The 21,278-nt window shown below is 38.2% G+C and overlaps 1 protein-coding gene across 1 annotated transcript in view; it reads right to left on the reverse strand.

Moving 5' to 3' along the window:
* The window catches only part of ARHGAP10 (Rho GTPase activating protein 10), a 154,037-nt gene that overhangs the window by 79,185 nt on the left and 53,574 nt on the right, over positions 1–21,278 (reverse strand). Inside the window, exons 4-9 of the mRNA XM_005146570.3 lie at positions 16,690–16,761; positions 13,328–13,429; positions 10,173–10,283; positions 7,711–7,815; positions 3,046–3,175; positions 1,261–1,367 (exon numbers count right to left, since the gene is read on the reverse strand). Of these exons, the coding sequence (XP_005146627.2) occupies positions 1,261–1,367; positions 3,046–3,175; positions 7,711–7,815; positions 10,173–10,283; positions 13,328–13,429; positions 16,690–16,761 (627 nt within the window). The remainder of the gene's footprint in view (positions 1–1,260; positions 1,368–3,045; positions 3,176–7,710; positions 7,816–10,172; positions 10,284–13,327; positions 13,430–16,689; positions 16,762–21,278) is intronic.

A 21,278-nucleotide genomic window follows, 5' to 3' on the forward strand; every position in this document is an offset into this window, starting at 1 on the left:
TGATCCTTTATTATCTTTTATCTGTCTTACAAAACCAGCCCTTTCTTCAAGATCAGCCAACGCTAGAATCACATATTTTATCCATAAGTATTCAGAAATCAAATAAACTCATCTGTGAACACTGCATGAGTTGTACTGGATTTAATCAGGATTCACTTGTAGATTTTAATTATTTCTTGTCTTAGTCAACATCTCCAGATACAGGAGGTTGTCACTGAAGGAGTAATTGCATTGTGTGGGTTTCAAAAAGGGAGATCTTTTAATACAGCAAAAATGGCTTCATAAGCTTTTTTAGAATGCTGAATGCTTAGACACATACTGTATTAACTAAAATGGCTTATTATAATTAGAGTAAATCAGGATAAAAAATTCATAGAAGTACTGAAATGATTAAGGAAGCCAAATGCCACTAATTTTCAGTATGGCAGACTTTCCAGAGCTTTTGAAAGATTCTTCCAAAATCAATATATTTGTAAATATACACAGCCCTCAAAACAATGAAAGCCATCTCCCCTCTGCTCAAACTAATAGGATATAATACCCTGATAAAATTCCAACAACATGATTTTCTAACCAAATCTGAAGATAGGGCAGGGTGTACATTAACAGGAATATTGACTCAAGCATTATTTTCCACCTTTGGAGATCGTTTTTCTTTGCAACAAAATGCATTTCATCCATATTAATGCACTTATTTAACACGTCATCTCTGAAGGTGCCGAGTACCCTCAATTCCCAATTATTTCAACAGGAATTAAAGCCATTTAAAGATCAACAGTCTTGGGTCTTGAATATTTCAGATGCTATCAAAGATATCTGAAATTACATTCAGTTGTCAGTACGAATTATATTCCTATTAAAATTCTCCATTCTAGTCCCTCTTCTAGTACTTAAATCTCTGGGAGAAAAATCGTATTAAAGCATGTAAGAAAGAAATTTCTAAGTCTCTTCTAATTTCCTGATTTATAGTTTAACAAGTTTAATGCCTCATGGATAAACCAGATCTCAGATGGTGAAACACTGCATTTTATCTGTACCATGTTCTCTGGTCTCCTAAAAGGAAGCAATTGAAAAGTCTGCAGAATTCTTATCTATTCATCCATCCATCACTTCAAGTTAATGTCCTTAAATGGCAGACTGAATAGCATGAAGGAGAAAAAAATTGGGTAGAGAGGAAAAGTACTTGACACATCTTATCTGACACATCCTCTGATATTGATAAAGTGCAAATATAAGAGTAGAATATAAAAATATACTTACAACTTTTCCTCCTGATCTGTGTTCAAATGGGATCATGGTAAACTTCTTTGTCTCTTTCCTATACGTGCAATAGTGCTTCACCCAACTGGAACCAAAGGGAGCAGGCCCTACATAACACACACGCATTAAACAGTACACACTTTTTCCAGTTCCTGTGCTTTCTTCTCCTGCTTTCCAAAATGATATTAAAAGTTTCATTTAATTCCTTATGCAGTATTTAAAACAAATGTATGAATTAAGAACATAATAGAAAGCAATACAAATGTTAACCAGTGCTTACTATTCTACAAAGTGATACATGTATTTCACGTTTATGCTTAATGACAAATGGAACATATATTTGTATCACTGCTATAGACAAAATAATTTTTCCCGACAAAATAAACATCCCTTGGAAATTTTACATAGGCAGATCATGGAAACCTAATTTTGCACTTGGTAACTTGAGCTGTAGATTAACACAAGCTCTACATGACCTACTGATGAAGGTCTGATCCCATTTTCTGACAGCAAAACTCAGTCCAAACTATTCACCAAGTGCACACCCTACACCCACTTACTTATGAGCCCAGCCCCCTTGATGTAGATTTGCATCGTGATGTTAACTGTTAAAACTTGTATTCTGATCCTCTGGATCTCCTCACTTCTATTAATTTACTTTTCCTAAAAAGAAAAGTCTGCTAAGGAATCTTCAGCTCTGAAGGACTCTGAAAAGTATCAGAGAAGCCTTTCTACAAATGGCTCAAGCTAACAGAATTTCACTGCTCCTAATATGGACAGTTAGACAGTCTCACTGCCCTGCTCCTCCCCAGCTCAGCTTCAGGTATACCCATCTCTCCCAGATCCTTTCAGCTGATTCCACGCTCATTATGACCAAGACCAGGGAACTGATCTCACAGAATAATGATTTTTTTCTCATTTTTTACTGCTAGTTCTCTTAAAACTTGTTTCCAAATGATGTAATACTAATGTTACCATCAAGAATGTGGCAGAGACTTCAATTTGTGAACATTTTATAGAAGTCTTTACTTATACAATAATTAATTAAATATCATAAAAGTAAAATCTCTCATCAGAATAAGCAAACTTTCTATAAGGGCACAACTGAAATATACAAATTTATGCAAAATGTTTAATTAACATAAAGGGAAAAAAACTAAACAAAACACAAAAATAAATTACTCTGTGGCCACTCCTTGAGGGCTAAGAGCTCTGCCCTTTATTTGGCTTTCTTACTAGAATGAGGAAGATTGATACAAAGCATTGACAATATATGATTTGTGTGACATGTACCTTCCACACCAAGATTTTCAACTCTAGCTTCCTAGTATATAGCCTGCTTTATTTGACCCCATGATCACAATTAGGTAATGAAAGCATGCCACTGTAATGAAAGCATGTCACTGAATCAAGGAAATGACAGTCAATTTCATCATACTAGACTAGCCCAATTTTCACAGATTAATTTGACAACTTATGTTGTTGACTACAACAAATGTTTGACAGTCCTAGTGGACATCATTAGTAAGGGATTAAAAATAAAATTAAATACATCCTTTGGTCAAATAAAATTTCTCTTCATTCAGTCACCTTTGCTAAGAAGTGACACGCAGCATCATGCTCTTTTTATGAGCCACAATAACACTGCCATTAAAGGCTTTGAACATCTACTTAACTGACTGTTTAATAAACTGTAGATTCTTTACATACTCATGTTACCTGTAGAAATAAGACTTGCCTATATGCACAGTATGGGCACTACAGAAATACAAAGATACACCTTACTTTTTTCCTGTACATAGAGATAGCCTTCCATTGTGAAGTGATTTGCTCTCTTATGTTCCTGTGGATTTCTTCTGATCTTGTTCATGAGCTCCTCTACCTCTGACCTTGTTCCTTCAAAACGATTTCGCGTCTAAAACAAGACAGCAAAAATCCATTAGTAGAGAGTGGAAGACTTACTTATTCTTCCTGACAGACAGGAGTTATAGCAACTCACTAGGTTTGTGTAGAAAAGTTTTTGCAGCAGGCGGACTACAGATGTGGTTTGTGTAAAAAGCGTCCCCTATTCCCAGAAGAGCCAATGCCAGCCAATTCCAAGACTGACCCTGTCACTAGCCAAGACCAAGCCCATCAGCAACAGTGGTTGCTCTGTTATCCTCTGGGATAACAGAGTTAAAGCAGGGGAATAAAACTGTGCAATTGCAGCCAGACAGAGGAAGGAGAACATGACAGGGAAACAGCTCTGCAGACACCATGGTCAGTGAAGGAGTGAAAAGAGGTGCTCCAGGTGCTGTAGCAGAGCAGCCCTGCAGCCCATGGTAAAGACCATGGTGAGGCAGGCTGTGCCACTCGGGCCATGATAGAGCCCACGCTCGAGCAGGATGCTGGAAGGAGCCTATGACCCCTTGGGAAGCCCACTCTGGAGCAGGCTGCTGGCAGGACCTGTAGCCCTGTGGAGAAAGGAGCCAACACTGGATCAGGTTTGCTGGTTGGACTTGTGACCCATGCTGGAGCAGTTTGCTCCTGAAGGACTTCAGCCCATAGAAGAGACCCACACTGGAGCAGTTCGTGAATAACTCATGTGAAGAAGAACCCACACTGGAGAAATTCATGGATGACTGCCTTCTTTGAGTGCGACCCCATGCTGGAGCAGGGAAAGAATGTGAGGAGTCCTCCCCTGGGCAGGAAGGAGCAGAGAGGACATGTGATGAACTGACCACAGCACCCATTCCCCATCCCCCTGTGCTGCTGGAGGGGAGGAGGTAGAGAGCTTGGGACTAAAGCCTAGGAAGAAGCAAATGGGGAGGAAAATGTTTTTAAGATTTGTTTTTGTTTCTCATTATGATACTCTGATTTGATCAGTAATAAATTAATTATTCCCCCTGCCCAAGGCAGTCTGTTGCCAGAGTAGATTTCTAGACCAATGTGCTGGCCTGCTCAGAAAGTAGTGAAATAGTGAGTGCAAAATTACTTTGGATTTGAATATTAAATTTTCCTTATAAAATATCACTACAAATGTTGGCTTAGTTCATGAGATTCATATTAGTTGTCAGAAAGGAGATCTTCTGTGGTTATTGAGAAAAAAGTGACAGAAAGCTTACCAACAATGACTACACACTAAGACTATATACATGCCAAATGTTTTGACCACATACAAGCAGAAGCATAAAAACAAGCAAACAAAAATAAAGTCCAGTTGATTATTATTCCTGAATGTCACTCATCCCAAAGTCTGCAAACAGCCACAGGAGAAATATTTATTAGAATATTAGGAAAAACAGAAAGTAACCACACCATCCACAACTTACACAACAGGACTACACAAAATCACAGAGCAGCTCACACCTGACACAAGAAACTCTTGTTTGGTCTGAAAAGCACTAGCAATTGGCCAGTACGCAAATACAAAACCCAAAACTACCATAATAATACCTAGTTTTCTCCCCCATACCTGCTTGCCCAAATTCCATTAATTCAAAACATACATGTAAATTCTGAGCTAGTATCTTCCCCAGTTGATACATGTATTTTGAGTAAAGCACATCATTACAAGATGCATGCTGGTGTGTTCCATCAATTTTTGAGAGCACCTTTATTTTTCTGAAAATGGATGAGCTTCTTAAAATGCTGCCTCACCTGTTTTATTTTTTTAACTCAGAACAAGCATAGAGTTGCATGTACTGACAAATACACCATGAGTATAAACATGTGTCCATTCTTGTACACAGACAGTTAACACTATGCTCCTGACTAGCCATCTGTATATTCAAATTCCAGATTTATGCTTGAGTTTATTCATGGGCACAAGCACAGTGTATGCAAGCTGGTCAGAGTAGCCACTCATACCCATATGTTTTATAAAGGAAAGCTGGAGATGTTCTTTAGATGATGACTAAGAACAACTTTCATCTTACCTCCAGGCAAACCCACTGTTCTGAACCCTCCCCATATCCATCATCTCAATTTCAGGTCACATGTGCTTGCAAATTCTAGATTCAGGCCCTGCACATAAACCCATTACAAAGGCTCCAGCAATTTTCTAAGCTCTTTTTCATAATTTCCTAGAAGAGCTGCATTAAAAAAAATTATACTCTGCACTCAGGACAAAGGTAGAAAACTGATAGTGACAGAGTGCTCACATTTAAACCTTCCCATATGAGCACTGACCATTCTGAAGTTAGATGCTTTAAATGATCCTGCCAGAACCTTTGTCTTAGCTGTGCAGTGATCACAAACCTGAATGTGTGAAATGTATCCTGGGAATGGCAGGAGGAATGGCAGGATGGAGCACCACAGGTTCCAGAAACCTCAAGAAAATTTCTATGGGCCTCTGTGTTGTGACAAAAGCTGAGCTTAACCAGCGGTTAACCACAGCTGCTGCACCAGCATGGCTATACCTCTTCCTAGGGAAGGCCAGGTTTGCTTGCAGGGCACAAGAGCATGGTCACATCTGCAAGGATCCTTGTGCAGGGCTGGGCACAGAAAAAGAGGAAGTCCTGGGAGCAAGGGGGAATCCAGTTGAAGACACAGGGTTTTTATAAGAGAAAAAGACTGTTGGAAGAATCAGTTTACTCGACCTTGAGCTACAAGACTGGGTTTTTTTTGTTGTTGTTTTTTTCTTCTTTCTTTCAGGTTTTTTTTTTTTTGGGGGGGGGGGGGTGGTGTGTGTGAGAAAAAGGCAGGGCCTGGGGCAGGGTGTGGAGAGAAAAACCACAGCATAATTCTCAGAATAAAGACAACCTGAATGAAATGGATGGCAATTACTACAGCCGTACTGGCAACTCCCAGATCACTTCCATATCCACTGAGGATACTGAATCTTGTACCCTTCAACTTCTAACCTGTCAATCCAGTGTTCTGCCAGCAGCTCAGCTGTACCACAGCCAAGCCTTAGTTTAACTTTGGGACGCTCTGTTCATCTTCAATACAGAGGTGAATGTGTTATGTCCTCTCACGATCATTTCAGATGCTTCCTTCTGTTCTTCTCTTACATCAGATAATTGTTAAACTTTGCCTCCTTTCTCTCTACAGCTTTTTGAAATCTTTTTATCTATTCATAAACCTTGAGCTGAATGCTCCATCTCTTTTGGATTTGATGGAGCACACTATAATGCCATTCAGGCAATTGAAAATGCAGCTGTTGAGATTAGCTTGCCTTGTTATTGCTCATCATTTCTTCAGACCACTTCACTGTCTCTTTTCCATCTCTAATCTGAAATCCAGCTATTCAAAACTGTACCAGAGCTTCCCTCTCATGTTTCATTTCTTCTTATCTTTAATCAGCTCTCCTCTCTCTATCCACTGTAGCTCCATGCTGCTTCTCTATGCTAAGCTAAGCACAAGGAAGAACCAAGGTGGTCCTGAAATTTCTTCCAGAAGCACTAACTTCTATGAAAGTCTGCTGATGAAGTTACCACTACCCGGTTCCCCCACCCAAACCAAACAACAGCTCAAAAGGAAACTTGAGACTAAAACATCTGAGAAAAGAAATTAGAGGAATGGTAATGAATCATGTCACTACGTAATACAAGAACCATAATCCTCCCTTCCGCCTTTCCACCTTCCCACCTCCCTGTTACTGCCTCCTAGTTAAGCCATTTCTAAAAATAGGCTGCAACCTCTGAGAAGCAATTTATGTGTCTTAATTCCATGTGCCCTTAGAGGTCAACAGAACAGACACAACATCATGAATTCCTCATTCACACTAATGCACCTGGTTTGTTCCCTACCAACAGGCCTCTGGCACATCCAAGTTCCTCTGAGAGAGTTTCATTCTTCAACAAATCTCAAGAAAGCAAACAGACCATGACTAGTGACTGTCAGCCCCACTGCTGCAGCCTGTCATCTCACTTCCCGCTCTCCCAGTCCTGAGTGTATCACACTGGGCAATTCAGTGGGAGGGTCTGCTAACCAGTAGTGGGCCCTGGTTAGCCTGTCCTTGGATGAATACATTGCTTTGTCAAGTATAACGTGGGTATGAACACCAAGTTGCCCTGCACCCCAAGCCAACAGGGGTGTTCTTGCCCTACGGGCTGCTTCTAGACAAACAAACACCTAAAATACTTAGAATCTTGACCTTTCATCACCCATCTGAATTCTCCAATGTTATATGTTGTATTTTAACAGACTTAATTCACTGTTAAACTCTTTTATGGTAAACCCTTGTGTTATGGTTCTGTTTCTGTAAAAAACTAGAAAAAGTAGCGGGTGCCTTTTATTCAGTGTTTGGATTTTAGATGCGTATTACAAATGACAAAAAACTCACTGGAATTAGCGATCATTTGTTCAGTGATGCGTTTGATTAGCCAGGAGATGGCACTATATACCCAAAGTTCACAGACAACGCACTAATCGACGAATGTATTGGCAATTACTGTACATACAGTAACTGAAGTGTACAATTTTGCTTAAAAAATTAGGAAGGCATAGATATCAATCTCAGCTTACATTTTGTATATTTATCTGCAGGGCCATTTTGTAATGACTGAAGTCTTTAGCAAGTTCATATCCTTGATGATAGAAAGTGAACAAACCCTGGAAAAATGATAGCACCTGAAATACAAACAAAAGACTTGTTAGAACAAAAAACTCCAATTACCAGAATACAACTGACACACATAGCTTTTTTTGGCAAGATGAAAGATCACAAAATGATTCCTACAGACCAAATCTCCACTAATACCTACAATTTATGAGTAACAACTTCGACCCAAATTATCAACTAGGTATATAGAGATGTTTGGATAGTCCTGTCTCTGGAATTTCACAACTGATTTTGATAAATTTGACTATAAGCAAAGTATATTTGCCTATCTCCCAAACTTTCCTACATAGTGTTTTCCTGCAGCTGCTCAGAGACCAATGATGTCTGGAATAAATATTTTTGCATAAGGAGGTAATGATCATTCTGTCATTTAGTCACCTTTTCCCTGGTCAACCCCCTACCTAGCTAAAGACCACGTTGAGATAACTCTCATAAGAGTCACCTGTTTTGTTCAAAGAGAGAAGCTTTTCCTTGGTAACTTTACCCATCACTACTTTTTATATTCAGATGTGACCCTCTGTCAGAATCAGTAAATGATCCACATTACAGTTTCTGACTTCACTGTTCCAATTTAAAAGAGTTACACTGTATTTGAAACAGGGTGAGGTACACTACTGTCTACCTCTCCTGTTTGGTTAGGTTGTTGGAAAGAAGTGAGTAACACAGGAAAGAACAACTCTTTAATAAAGAGAATAAACCAAAGAACGTATTTAATAAAGTCTGAAGTCATATAAAAAAAAAAAATCAAAAATCCACATCAATTTAAAGTATTACGAAAGAGAAAGAGGATAAGAATTTGGTACTAACTAATTTCAGTTTATTACCCTAGTGTAAACTTCAAATACAAATTGAGCAACAAAGCTCAGCCCTATCCAGAGGGAGCACTCAGGAAAGGGAAAGAGACATGTTGCAAACACATAATTTGGCTGTCTCTAAGGAAACCTCAAATGGTTTGAAACACAAGAACTGAAGCCAAAGCTTTGTATTTATTAAAAAAAATCTCAATATTAATATATTTAAAGCAATTTATTCCCACATTCATGCAGGAATAAACTAAGTTATACTATATTCATGCGTTATTAATATATTATTAAAATACACAGGTCATTAACTTCACAATGACCAACTACTTTGATTAGGGTCATTTGGGACTATTTTCATTATTACATTAAAAGAATCATATCGAAGTAAGAGGACAGACTTGGTCCAAAAACACAGACTTCAAAGTAATAGTGAATGGAGATCACTTCTATAATCTATCCTCCCTTGAATTCACCATTGCTGTTCTCTTGCTGTTTCACAAAATTTCATTTATACTTCAGATCTAATACCCTGTCATGGTATAAACCCTGTCAGCAAGTCAGCCATGCAGTGTACTCCCTTCCCCCCACTCCCAACAGGGTTTAAACCACAACATGCATGCTTAGAGAACTTTAGAATAAGCTCTTCTCAGAGATTTAAATAAGCCAGCTCAGTACATAGAATCATGAAAATGTTAGTGTTGGAAAGGACCTTAAGATCATCTAGTTCCAATTCCCTGCCATGAGCAGAGACACCTCACACTAGACCATGTCACCAAAGGCCAAACACAAAGGTCCAACCTGGCCTTGAACACTTCCAGGGATGGAGCACTGACAACCTCCTCGGGCAACCCATTCCAATGCCTCACCACCCTCACAATAAAGAACCTCTTCCTCATATCTAATCTAAACTTCCCCTGTGTAAGTTTGAACCCATTACCCCTTGTCCTACCACTACAGCCCCTAATGAAGAGTCCCTCCCCCAGCATGTAAGATTTCCACTAAAATCCAGTGGAACCCCTTGATTTCTACACAGATTCAACTGCAATTGAAATCAACCTTATCAGACTACCTGACAATGAGCTTTTTAGCCAGCAGCACACTGATGTATATCTACCATTCTCCACTAACAGGCCTCTAAGTGCAACTTTCATATTGAAGGCAAAATTCCTTACTTTAGTCGGGAATAACACTTCAGTGGTTAAAAAAAGAATAGAGATGCAAAAAAGTCTGACCCTAACATCATCTTCATGAATCCTCTATTCCATCTCGTACCACAAATCATTGTTTTTGCATGTACTTCAGTGCAACATTTCACACATTTTCTGGAAACCAACATCAGTGTATTCAAATGAACTATAACTACTGAGGTAAGCTTTGAGATGCCTGGCTAATCATATCTGTACTAGGAATTCACACAGATGTAACAAGAGTGCTTTACATTCTGTTAAGTCACACAATCGCACGTGTTTTCCCAGAAAATGGAGCTCCTTGGCTTTTGTCCAATTGCATTCCTTCTCCATCCCTTATGAATGACAGGACAGGCTGAATTCATTGATACTTACAGGTTCCACACACTCAAATTTCTTCCGCTCCTGTATCTCTTGCAACTTGCATACATACTCGAGGGATAGCTCGTAGAAGTGTTTTCTATTCTGCTCCACTTGGTTATCTGCCTGCACACAGAATACACCTAATGAAGTTTCAGAGATGTTTTGCAGACAGCTTCAAAATGACACATGTATAGCATACAAGTGGCAAACGATAAGATAATTTTCTCCAGGCTGGGATTTGTTCCGTTACACCATTCATGTACTTTGAAACGGCAGCAGCCATCTCTTTCTACTAGGCAACATATGTTGTTCTGAATCATGAGTCTAATTTTTTAGAAGCATTCCAGTAACACCTCTTCAAGCTTCTTTTCTACAAAATCCAAGTCAAATATATTAGAGCAGTTTCTTGCACACTGCTTTAACAGCACTGAAACAGTGTCTGCCCAAACAGAGAGAGGGGGCTAGCAGCATCTTCCGCTAGAAAAGAGGGAAATCATCTTTCCAGTCAAACTGAAGAAGTTACTGTTGAAAAACACATTACTGGTACTTCAGGCTTTACTCTAGAAGCCAAATAACTGCTGTAAATAGCAGAATGCTATTGAACACATCCCACACCTGTGTTCACTCTGACAAGAGAAGCAATAAAAGAAGAAGAAAAAAAAAGGCTCATTGTGGGTAAGATGCTTCACAAGTTTCCACAGAGCATCAAATACTTAAAAACACAGCCCTGTCAGCTGCAGCTGATTTTTAGCTCAGCTTTGCTGAAACACCAACACCATATTGACGGTGAACACTTATACTTCAGCTACCATTCATCTATACATAAATATTTACCTTTCTAGCATATACGTATTATTTTGTGAACTTGTTATTTAAGGTCCATTGTCTCTTTAATTATAAAACTTCAAAAATTCAGTAACAGAAAACTTTGTTAAAATACATTAAAGAACTGCTACACTGGGATACTCTTAAGTGATTAAGTCTTTGCCCAAGACTTAGCAAATCTACACTAAATTACAAAGGGCAATGGAGAAAGGGGTAGGTGAAAGGACCAGGCTTACTATCATAGACTCTCTTAAATACTGAGACCATATCCTTCAGGCAGAACAGTGACTGCTATGCTTTAAGAGGATAAGTCAAATTAGCTTAAAGACAGTTTTGCCTTAAGACATTCTTGACTGCTCAGTGCTACAAGTCTGTCAGCAATTAAAGGGGCATGACAACAAATACCATTAAACAAATAAAGCACTCATATGCACAACAGTAAGAAAAGGTGTTTCAAAGAGCCAAGCTATTTTGATGCATCCTATAAACCATGAAACACAGGATTTGTTTGAGAAGTTAGGAAAGCTTCTGATGATATACACATGTACTGAAGGATACCATGACACCATAGAAAGAGACTATGAAGAGGGTCTACTAGGACATCTGGCTAATTGATACTAAGACCTATATACACCAAAGCCCCACCTAAGCCTGTTTCTAGCTGTCTTTTTTTGTTGTTGTTGTTATTTTTTTGTTACCCCCTCCAAGAATGCAATACCCAACACAACCATTTTAAATCCTCTTAATTCCCCTGTGTACTGCCAAAGAAATACAGATAGAAGATACACACTGTACCTCAGTGAAATTTCAGGAATATTCCTCCACTAGGAGAGTCAAAAGCTACATTAATGTAAGACACACTACAATATGGTATGTTTTTCACCAAATTTCTGTCAAATTTATACCTACATCCTTTACTTACTCCAGTCAGGAACTGACCAGACTAGCCATGTACAATACTAAATTAGGAAGCTCCCATGCAATTATATGCACCTATTTTCTATGCTTTTGCAAGAAAGCTTTTCCTATTTAGAACTATGTCAAAATGTTGCAAGACCTTTCTTTTTTAATTGCTTACACAATTATTCTCCAAAAATCAGATGCACAAAGTAAAGAGCCTGACTGAAGAATTTCAGAATTTTTGTTCATTAGATTTTGAAGGACATTTTAAACAAACCTATTTGCTCATTCTAGTCTTCACAAATGCTTTAAAACATTGGAGTATATTTGACACAGCTTCAAAATGCTTCTTGCAAGCATTTTGTGTTTTTCCATTGAGGTTAGGTCTCGTTTCAGATTTGGAAATATGGTTCTTGATATCATCAAATAAAAGATCATAATTAACACTTTATTATTTTGTCTGCATCAGGTTCTTTAGCAGCTGACCAATTTGATTAAAGTACAGGTTCTGACACATGAGCAATAGCCATTAACTTCACCGAGGCGGCTCAGCTGCCCAAAAGAAACTCCTTTATGCCCATGAAGGAGTACACTGCAAATATCGTACAGAGAAGTAACATTCTAATGGAACTCAAGAACGATCAGAGCTCTTAAGCTACCAGCTAACTTGTCAGCTATATCAACCATTTTTAATGAGAAATGGGATAGATTATTTACGATGGGTTAGAGGGCGGAGAGTAGAGTTCTCTGAGGAAAACACGAAGTGTTTAATGATAAAAGGTATTAATAGACTGAGCATTAATAATTATGACATAATTACATTTCTCTGGGAAAAAATCCCACTCAGAGCAAGTTTCTGCAAGATTTCTCTGCTGTCTTCTCACATACTATGTTGCTTTTGCTCCTGAAATAAAAGCTATTACAAATAAGGATGATGATAATAAACCCACAGGGACGGAAAGAATGCCAGGCAAAACAGTTCTGGTTTTAAGTTATAAATTGTCAACAAACTTTTTTTGTAGCATCAACTGAAAAAAAACAGATCTTCAAAACATAAGAAAAAGCACAAAACCAGTTCCTTCCAGAATTCAAGTGTTGCTGAACTTTGCATAAAGCATTAACACAGGACACTCAGTTAATACATACAATGCAATGCAAATTATATAATATGGTAAAGCCTCATAAGAAATGGGGTTTTTCATAATATACTTGCACTTTACTATTAACTGTATACAAAAATTAACATGATTTTCAGTGCTTCTTACACATACCAAGTAACGTCCTCAATTCGGAAAACAGTACGAGTACACCACTAAGTTTAGCAAATACCAACCTATGACAGAAATTCTTCTTTTACCACTACATTTGCTGGCTTCACATTTGTATAAAATGTATTTACTTATTCCAAAGCTTTCATGTTGCATAAAAAAAGGCAACAATACCTCTTGTAATTGTAGCTCTTTCTTCTTAGCTGATAAATTCAAATGCTTTTCTAACAAACTGTAGTTCTTCTCTGTCTCTTTATCAAACTTCTTCTTTTCCTCCTAGACACAGAACAAAGTAACATTCATTTATATGTAAAAGATGTAAGAAAAGCCTCCTTCTTCTTCTAAAATTCTACTTTGTCAGAAACAAATAGAAACAAACTGACACAGCTTCTGAACTAAAAGTATGTTTCCAACTGACTTCTCAAATTCATTTGAAGTCTAACTTGAAATGAAAATACCATTGCATCATTACAGTGAAACTTATCACACACATGCCTACATCTTCTAAGTTATAAAAGCCCCAGAAAACCACCTCTTCTTGATTTATTGAATTTTTTTCAACATTGTTAAGAATCATCCACATCTGGTTTTTCAATATAGGACCTGAAAGGAAATACCAGTTTTATTGGAAAAAACAAACCCAAAACCAACCAACCAAATAAACAAAAAAAACTTCCTAGGGAAAAAGTTCCGACAGGTCCACAATTCAAAACCCAAAGCAAATACAGCTCCATATTCTATAGAATTTCTTGATTCTTAAGGCCATACAAAGACCTCTATGCCGAATTTCTGCTTCTACCAGACTGTTAACTGCACCCATGAAAAAAAGAAAACCAACCAACACACTTTCTAAACTACAGAAAAATCTCCAGAAAACGCAAAATTATGCTAGCAAAAGAGAAACTCTCACAGACACAAGTATCATTTACATGTGCAAATCCATTTTTCCAGTCATTAAAAGCAATGTACTGGAAGAGGGACAGCCACTAAATGCTTCTAGGAAATCTGAGCTCTTGGATCTCATTTAAGAGGAGAGATTGTAAAAAAACCCTTTCATTTCCTCAGTTCTAGTTTCCTGACTGTGTGGTAAGACAGAAATCAGTATTGATGAAATCAACCAATCAGTTTTGAAGCTATTTTTAATATAACAAATTGCAGTTGAAAACTACCTATAATGAGTAAAATTAAGTCTTTAATTACATATTAAAGAAGTGACAGATTTACCCCTCAGAAAGATACCAGTTCAATTCAAATACTTTCCATCAGCTGTCAATTTGATGTTCCATTAAACCGTATTCTACCCACCATGCTGGTTAGACTCGACAGATATACTTTATCTTATTTTTCTCTTAAACTTTCATTTTTAATACTATAAGTGATACACATTTTTGTTCTCTGTACAACTGGATGTTGCAGATGGCATTCTATTGAGGAGGATCTAACCTGTTTAGGACTGCTTCTCACCAAGGGCTTTTACCAAAAATGCTGGAGTTTCCTCCATCCTAACCCTAAGAACTTCCTTTAAAAAAGCAGCCACATCATACTTTACTAATCCAGAAACATTAAGATATGCATATGGTTTTAGTGTGATTACAGTTGCCATATCAGCATATGGGAAATTAGGAAGAATGGGGAGTAGTGATCTGTGCTTATACTAGCAAAATTTCTGTTCATACTTCAAACCTTGGGTGCTGCCAGGAAAAGTAAAAACAATAGCTCTTATAGACTTCTACACAAGCAAAGCCAAAAACTTCACACATGTAGTTGGGATTAGAGCACAACACCTTTTACTAAGGTAATTCAATAAGGGTCTCAGTTTCCAGCACTACTGAGCAAACTCTTTTTCCTCTTAAGCCTAACTCAGACCATTTCATCAGCAGGGGATGCAAAATACAGAAAAATCTGAGACAGCAGATTCAACTTTAATTTTGTAATGGTAGAGTGTAAATTTTTCCTAATGCAACTGTTACAAATTGTTCCAGATACATTTCACTACTACATGCCATAACCTGGTTTTCAGAGCTAAGCAGTGTTATATTTCCAGTGTTAGTACTTTCATTATATTAAATAAGCATGTGGTTAAGAATATTCCAAGAGTTAAATATTTATATAAAGGATTTTTATTTCAATGTTACAGGATTATGCAAGACTGCTCTATTTTAAGGTCACTAAGAATTCTGTCCAAAAAACAGAAAAATGGCTAAATCAAAAATAGGAGCTTCAACTCCACAAGAACAGTAATGCAGGGACATAAGGAAAGAAACATTCATCCAAATAAAATGCGAGATGTAGATTGTGTGAATGTAACTTGTCATGTTAAAAACATCAGGGAGAGAATCCTGACTAGGAGATGAGTGAAATAATCAGGTAATTTAAAGTATTAGGAGGTCTCACTGCAGATCCAGCCATGTTCTTTAACACCAAAAGTACTGTTGAAACAATCCATTCATCATAGCTGCTTTTATGACGATAGGTTACATTTAGAATGAATTCTCTTTTCCTTTGGAAGAATCCCTATATCGCAGACCAAGTTCTTATGGTATGTTGGTTGGGACGTCTGATATACTTAGAAGCCCATAAAACTACACAAAGCTCATTGGACTATTGAACTGTAATGATTTACAAACTGAGCATTTTCCATTCCTGTGCACTGAAATCATATTCAGAACATATGAATCATTCCTGCCCAAGTCAGAATGTATAGTGCTCTCGTAACTGAAACACCATTTTGACTATCAAGTGTCACTGCTGATGAAGTCATAGAGTTGTAAAATAAAACAACTGCAGTGGTAGTTTAACAATGCATGAATTGAGTTTTGCAACAGAAAACTGTATTAAATGTTCTTTTCTCTCTCCTCCTTGCATTTAGAGCATTTAGATGTCTCCCTGGAAGAAGGAAGGTAGGAAGATGTCAAATTTGTTGCCCCTACTTTAATCCAAAGTTAGCCTGTATTTAAGACATGAAGTTTACTTTGCCCCTTCCCTTCTTTTTTTTTTTAATATGCACAACATAGAAACAATAAAAAAAATCTGAACACTTTCAACAACAACAAAAAACTTTAAATGGATCTTGTCTTTAGCTTCTCCATCCCTGCTTTTTCCGCACTCACACAGAAGCAACTCAAAGTAATAAAATAAGGCAATTTTCACTTTGCAGGCTTTGCAAAAATATAATTATAAGAATACGAATAAGCAAGCTCCTTTAGGTAATTAATATTTTTCAGCCTTTGATTGTGTAACTGCAAGCAGATGCAGAGCAGAACAGTTACCCATGAAGAAGGGGGATGGGCTGCTAGCAGGATTGCTCCCATTCCAGATACAAAAGATAAGGGGATTAGAAAATAGGACACATTCTTCTCTTCTTGAAACATACTTTCCATTTGTTTCCGAAGCAAGTTCTCAGAGTGTGTGAGGGGGGGAAGTGTGAATACATGAAATGTAAACAACAGTATCTCTCCGCCAATTACATGTCATTACCGCAGTGTAATCCAAGCAGAGAAGTTAAACAAACAACATGAAGACAAGGCAGGACAAACCTTTACAGCTCCTAGCTGCTCTTTCCTAAATCTTTCCAAAGGTTTGATCAGAGTTTCAGTAACACTGAGTGCCTAAAGAAAAAAAAAGCATGGGTTAGGTTTCTGTAGCCAGACTGATGAGTCACTTTACCACCAGCAATAAAAAGAAGACAGCAAGCAAGCTCCGGTGTAAAATAAAGGAGAAGCACACAAATCGGGAGTCCTAAGTCCTAACTCTAAATAAATAAATAAATAAATAAATAAATAAATAAATAAATCACAGCTCTGAGCTCATTCAAGCTTTACAATTTACTTGTGCGGCCTCACAGATCAGGTTGACATTCACAATGATTGAACACCAAAATGAGACACCGGACAAATGATTTTCATCTGGGGACACAGAAATTTCTGCAACAACAAACATTACAAACAACTGAAAAATAGATACAGAGTAGCAAATAATCTTTCAACACACAGTTATAGCCATTAGGCATTAATATCTCGGTATTTTGAAATATTTGCATTTAAGTATTTTAAGAACACCTTAAATTAATCTAAGTTATAAACTCAAGAGGTATAAAGTCAAGAAACCCAAAGTTTAGTTGATTGGGTAGGCATCCATCCACTAGTGCACTTACGATAAAGAGCCTCAAAGCCATACTAAAGAGAAAGAAAAATGATGTAATATGCTCTTATAAGTAAAATTGTAGCTTATTAGATCTGGCCAGCAAACCTAGTCTCTAGATCACAAGAAATTTCACTGGAGATGGAGTGGGTTTGGTGCAAACAAGACTTAAAAGTTAAAAAATGTTTGAAATTTCTGCAGAATTTGGAACTTCTTGAATGCAACAGCAACACAAAAAAAATGGCAAGTGTTGGAGGTGTGGAGGAGCAAGTGGGATCCTTTTGGTCTCAGTCCTAAGGCAGTAGATACAGTAAATCTTGCCCAGGACTGGACTTAACACAGCCACAGGGCTGAGCTGCCCAAAGTCCAGGCAAAGTTCCCTGATACAACAACATCCTAGATAAAACAGAAGGCTTTCTCTCTTAATTCCAACACACACACACACACACACCCTGCAACTCACCCCTTTCAAATGTGAAAAGTTCCATATAGAACAATACAGGCTTAAACTACCCTTCTGGAATACTTCTGAAAAGCTCTTATCACAAAACCCAAGTGGGATGTATTACAGATCTGGCACAACACAAATCTGAACAGCACTGTGGGCTCCCACCCATCCCTGGAGCCATGCAGGGATTACAGGGAGAGTCATCCTGCCAATTCACTGTAACCAGAGCAACCCAGACTTCAAAACGCCCACGGCAGCATGCTAACCTATGTAGCTAACTGAAAACCCAATATGGGGCAAGTCTACGCCAAAGTGCATGTTGCAGTCATCCATGTAAACAGATACTTCTTAATCTCAGAGCACTTGTTCCGTGGCCCAAACTTTTTCTTTCTACATAATGATTTTACCAACAAACACTTCAAGAACCCTTCAGTGCACCCCTGGTGGGAAGCAAAACAAAAACCAGGAAACCTGACAGTTTTGTCTTTCTAAAGTGTACAGCAGCACCAAGCTAACCACACCACTGGAGAGCATTGTGTTGAGCTGGAGGATGGGAAGACAACAGAGTAACTTCTGCCACATCTCCAACTCAGCTAAGAGAGATCCTGAAGAGTTCATCCCATGGATGTAGGAATGCTTTTGGTGGCTGGAGAGCCACTCATTCATTCCCTGAGCTGTATCCACTCCCACCAGCAGAGAGTCAGGGCAGCCAAACACACCAAACAGGAGCTGAGCTGTTCTAGGAAGGAGGTAGCCCACCTTCAATCAGGGTACCTATATCCTAACTATCGGAGCAGTTCCCAGGAGTCTCCAGGGCAGTTTGTAGAATACTCAGGTTTTTCAAATTTTGTCAGGCTCACAAAACTTTCCTGGAAATTCTTAAGAGCTAAAAGGAAAAAAATAATTTGGATTTATAATCGGATCAAACACCAGAAAGTTTCCTGGACGTATCAGAAGTGTCCAAGGACTGACTTCAAGGATTCTCATAAGCCAGACTGAAAAAGTGCATGTGGAAATAGTCCTTCTGTGTTGGAAAACTTGAGGAAGCTTGAATTATTTTCTCTATAATGACAAAGCGAGGAAGAAAGCTGTGACACCTCTGAAAGAGAGGATGACAGGAGCTGCCAGGAGGTAAGCATACCATGGTTAGTGAAAGCATTTAAAAGCATTTAAAGGTGGAAACTGAACACTTAAATGGTCAGAAAACAAAAAACTTATATCTAACAAGTTGCTTATTCGTTGTTTGAACATTTACATAAAAAAGTGAAACACGAGGACAACAGGCAGTGAATGTATGCTGACCATGAAATCTGAGCCAAAGAAAAACACAGCACCTTCATGTAACAGGAATTAAAAGAAGAGGAGGAAGAAAAAGGGGGGGAAAAGGCTGTGGTTACTAAACCAGCAGGGCTGGCTGCAAATCACTTGGTCTGCTAGACTCCTGTGCAGCACTAACCATGGGAACCACTAGAGGAATTTGTTTGAGGCAGAAAATAATCTTTAAATCAAAATGGGATGTTCCCTCAGCAACTGCCAACAAACAGATTCCACTGTTGCCAGCAGCTTCTATCATTAAACAAAAACCAAGCCTCCCCTTCTTCCAAAAAAAAACCCACATTTCTCTTTTTGCACAACTTTAAACTTTTGTTAATAGATGCATCTCCAGCAGAATTTTGCCTGCAATAGAAGTGTTTATGACTTGTGACCTTTCTGTGTCTGGGTTAAACAACAGCGCTTCTGAGTGTTTGTTGATCAAGTGGGATTTTGTAGATCTTTGGTCATTCTCATGGAGCTTCATACCAGGCCCAGATGTAAAATTGAGAGGAATATTTCCTCCTTACCGAAATGCACACATATGTGAGTTGGTGTCCATAAACAGAAACTGTCAATCAAGATGTGACTGGTAAATTTAACAATGGATTACAGAGCTGCTGTTCTGATTGACAGAAACAAAAACAAAGTTCATAATCAAAATATGCACAAGACCGGATTAAATAGAGAGGCATTTGCACTGCTCTCCAGTACTTGGATTCCAGTGCTTGTCATGAAAAGCCATGTACTTATTTATAGAACAAAAATATTACTTACACTGCTGTTCATTGTTAACTTCCTTTGTTTATAACTTGGGAACTCAAAATGACACTTTTTATCATTCCCACTACTGTTCAGATCACTAGGAAAAAAAGTAAAATTCTTCCGGTATAAGGAAATAAGCTAAAAATCACTTAATATATTTGTCATTATCACTTCTGCCTTCCTTAAGAGCTAGGACCATGTTAAAAGGTAAACTTTCCAAGAAAAATTACATTAGACACTCTAAGTTTAATATTCATTACTATAAAATTACATATTCCTTTCTCTCTTTAAAGTTCTGTCTTGATTCTTAAATTTCACCCCTCTATTCCTCTAATCTTAGCAGATTATGATGATAGGAATATATTATTTAAAGGACACAAAAAAAAAAATCCTTTCCTTTTTTTCTACCTCACATCTATCCAAACCTACCTGAAAGGAATAAATACTCCATTTTAAAACCTGGCAGGCAAACTATGGCAAGCATAAGCCATAAAAAAATCAATATGAAGAGACCACGTCTCAGGTAACATTATCTTAACCAGCTTTACAAATGTCAAAGTCTCAGGAATGCTTTAAGAAATGTTTAACCTGATGTGCACACGTGCCTCAGGCAGACGGTCTGAAACTGCATGTGCTACGCCCATACAACCATGGAAAGGTCAAAGAACTAACTTAACTTGAACATAAACCTGGCAATAGCAGCAATAAATCGTCGTTGCCATCATCACCTCAGAAAATCACTGTATCCAACATTTCCAACATGTTAAAGTAAGCTTTCAGCTTTGTGCACTCCTCCTAATTTCAGATGCCTTTATAAAACTGCAATCTCTGCTCAGGCAGAGAAGTCATACAGAACGGTGATAAATCCCAACTTTTCCAGCTTTATATTCTTCAAAAGAAATAAGTAACAGACCCTAGATTAAAGGGCCCAAACCAACATTTCCTAGAGCAGCCCACAAAGGCACAGGCTAACCCCATTAACAAGCACATTCACAGCTGTTTCCTACTTACTCATCAGTCAAATCAACAAGATCCAACAAGCAGCTTACCAGTCAATGTCAGCCCACAAAATTACTCCATTTAGTCTGTCACTCCTTTCCTTCTCAGAGAAGGTGGGAGTGTAGGTGCTTAGGGAGAAACTGCTTCCCCAAACACCTCCTTAGCACGGTAACCTGAGAGCACCAGCCACTAGAGCATGTTCCTCATGCTTTCTCATCCTCCTGCAGCAGGCAAGAGCAGTCTCTAAGCTCCTGCTTCTTCTTGCAGGTACAACCAGGCTTGTCATGCAGAGGAGGAAGGCTGCTTGTGTGGGCTGTAAAGGCAGTATCCAACCCACAGAAGCTGTCCAGAAGTTGAGGCCGAGCCCTGCTGCTAAAAAGGCTAGACCAACCTAAGTTAATCAAAATTTGTTTTGCTTATTAGACAAATGCAACAGTGGCCCCCCAGCTTTCAGCCTAAAAA

Source organism: Melopsittacus undulatus, chromosome 7, assembly GCF_012275295.1.
Source record: "Melopsittacus undulatus isolate bMelUnd1 chromosome 7, bMelUnd1.mat.Z, whole genome shotgun sequence".
In the NCBI taxonomy this organism is placed as follows: domain Eukaryota; kingdom Metazoa; phylum Chordata; class Aves; order Psittaciformes; family Psittaculidae; genus Melopsittacus; species Melopsittacus undulatus.